The sequence below is a fragment of the Echinops telfairi genome, unplaced genomic scaffold (assembly GCF_000313985.2).
Source record: "Echinops telfairi isolate 266 unplaced genomic scaffold, ASM31398v2 ScPeMD7_7457;HRSCAF=8495, whole genome shotgun sequence".
In the NCBI taxonomy this organism is placed as follows: Eukaryota; Metazoa; Chordata; class Mammalia; order Afrosoricida; family Tenrecidae; genus Echinops; species Echinops telfairi.
Window position 1 is genome coordinate 45,470,080 of NW_022111357.1, and position 1,987 is coordinate 45,472,066.

At 62.8% G+C, this 1,987-nt stretch overlaps 1 protein-coding gene across 1 annotated transcript in view; it reads right to left on the reverse strand.

Moving 5' to 3' along the window:
- SSBP4 (single stranded DNA binding protein 4) overlaps positions 1-1,987 on the reverse strand; it is an 18,766-nt gene that overhangs the window by 1,445 nt on the left and 15,334 nt on the right. Inside the window, exons 8-16 of the mRNA XM_045299245.1 lie at positions 1,746-1,820; positions 1,207-1,266; positions 1,055-1,124; positions 883-953; positions 720-787; positions 470-515; positions 353-388; positions 227-278; positions 24-145 (exon numbers count right to left, since the gene is read on the reverse strand). Coding sequence (XP_045155180.1) covers positions 24-145; positions 227-278; positions 353-388; positions 470-515; positions 720-787; positions 883-953; positions 1,055-1,124; positions 1,207-1,266; positions 1,746-1,820 — 600 coding nt within the window. The remainder of the gene's footprint in view (positions 1-23; positions 146-226; positions 279-352; positions 389-469; positions 516-719; positions 788-882; positions 954-1,054; positions 1,125-1,206; positions 1,267-1,745; positions 1,821-1,987) is intronic.

A 1,987-nucleotide genomic window follows, 5' to 3' on the forward strand; every position in this document is an offset into this window, starting at 1 on the left:
GGGGTGGGGGGGGGCAGCATGACCTCAGGCTGCAGTCCAGAGCCCACTTCCCCGCCCCCTCGCAGCAGGTCCGCACTCACGTTTGCCCGGCCTGGAGGCCCAATGGGGTTCATGATGGTGTACATGCTCTCGCTGGAGTTGGAGTCTGGGAAGACAGCGGGTGGGGTCAAGGGGTGAGGTCATGGGGAGGGGCCTCCTCCCTCAAGCCCTGTCTCCCCAGGCATACCTCCAGGGCTGGCCAAGATGGGTGTTCCGGGGGGCCCACCTCCAGGGGGTCCCTGTACAGGAGGCAGATGGGGAGGTGAGAAAGCTCCCTCACCAGCCACCCCCGACCCGAGCCAGGGACACTCACTGTGTAGCTGCCGGGAGAGGCTGAGGAGTAGCAGACCTGCACGGAGAGTCAGCCTTGAGTGATGGCCCATCAGGGGTGGGAAACCCCAGCCCCCCACCCACCTAGCCTGGGACTCACCGAGTTGCCACTAGGACTGGCCCATGGGCCTCGGACTGCTGGGCCCCTAGAAGAGACAGACCATGGGCTCAGGCTAGGGGCACAGAACCTCGCCCTCCAGAGATCAACCCCCACCCTCCACATGCACCCAAATGGAAGTGGCTGACCACAGCTCTAGGCCTCTTTCCCCACCCAAGGCGTGCCACTGCAGTGTCACAGGACTCCTCCACCGGAGTGGACGGGTGTACTGTGTCCAGGCAGCGGGTCTTACATGTTCAAGGTAGGCAGTCCAGGGCCAGTGAGGGGGCTGGGCAGGGGCCGGATGCTACCTCCATAGCTCTGCCAAGATGAAGGGTCAATGAGGAGGGGTGGTGGCACCTAGGAGGGGTCACACCTCAAACTGTCTCCCACCATGGCCCCCAGGTTAGCCTTACCTGAGGCCCAACTCCTGCCATGCCCCGGGGAGGCGTTACCCGCTGCATTGGCCCACCCATGCTGGGATGTCCTGGGAGAAAGAACAGGGGCCGGGCACTCAGACTGGGGAGGTGGTGGAGTTGGGGTGCTGAGGGGTGGGGGCGGTGACACCAGCTAGTACTCCTTACTCACCCTGTGCCCGAGGGGTGGGGTCCATTGCACCAGGGAGGAGGGGCTGGGAGCCTGTAAGCCCTACTGGAGGCTGCAGAGGGAGGGGCAGCACTGAGCCCAGGGTGTCCCAGTGCCCCCAGCCTTGGGTCCCCCACCCCCCATCCCTCTCTCACCTGACTCGGCATCCGCAGGGTGGGCCGGGGGCCCCCTGGGAACCGCGGTGACATGAAGGGCTGGAAGAGGGGGGTGGGGGGTCAGCGCCTCCCCCTAACCACCCCCACACTACCCTGTTCCTATTCAAAAGGACCCCCAAGTCTAACAGTCTCTTCTCCAGGTGAGCAGAGCACCTGGTGCTTGGGGCACAGTGGGCAGGGAAGGTGGTGTGTGGGCGGCGGGCTCAGCATCCTGTCTGACCCTGAGGCCCAGCATAGAAATGTTGGGGGAGCGGGGCTGAGAGCTGGGGGAGCCGTAGGATAACAGAACCAGAAGGGTTGGGGGAAGCGTGGTCACCCCGGTTGCCTCAGTGTGTTTTGCAGCCTTACTAGGGCAGGGGCAGGGGTACCAAGGATGCAGGAGGCTGAGTGGTCGGATTCTCTGTCCCAGACCCTGCTCTCCTGCCCTAATCCCAAGTGGCCAACCTCAGGACTCCTCACATGCCATTCCTGTCTGCCATGACCCACGCTTGGCTGGGGACTCCAGGCCTCAGTCATACCTGGAAGAAGCCAGGGGCCATGGCATCGTTGGGGGCCAGGCTCCCCATCACAGGACTGGGGGCTGCTGCAGTGCTCTGCAGGAGGGGGAGATGGTGGGGACAAGTCAGGCCAAGTCTCCTGTGACATCCCTTCTCCTTGACAGAGGTCAACCTCTCTCTCTCTCTCTCTTTAATCGTTTTATTAGGGGCTCATACAATTCTTATCACAATCCAGACATACATCAATTGTGTAAAGCACATTT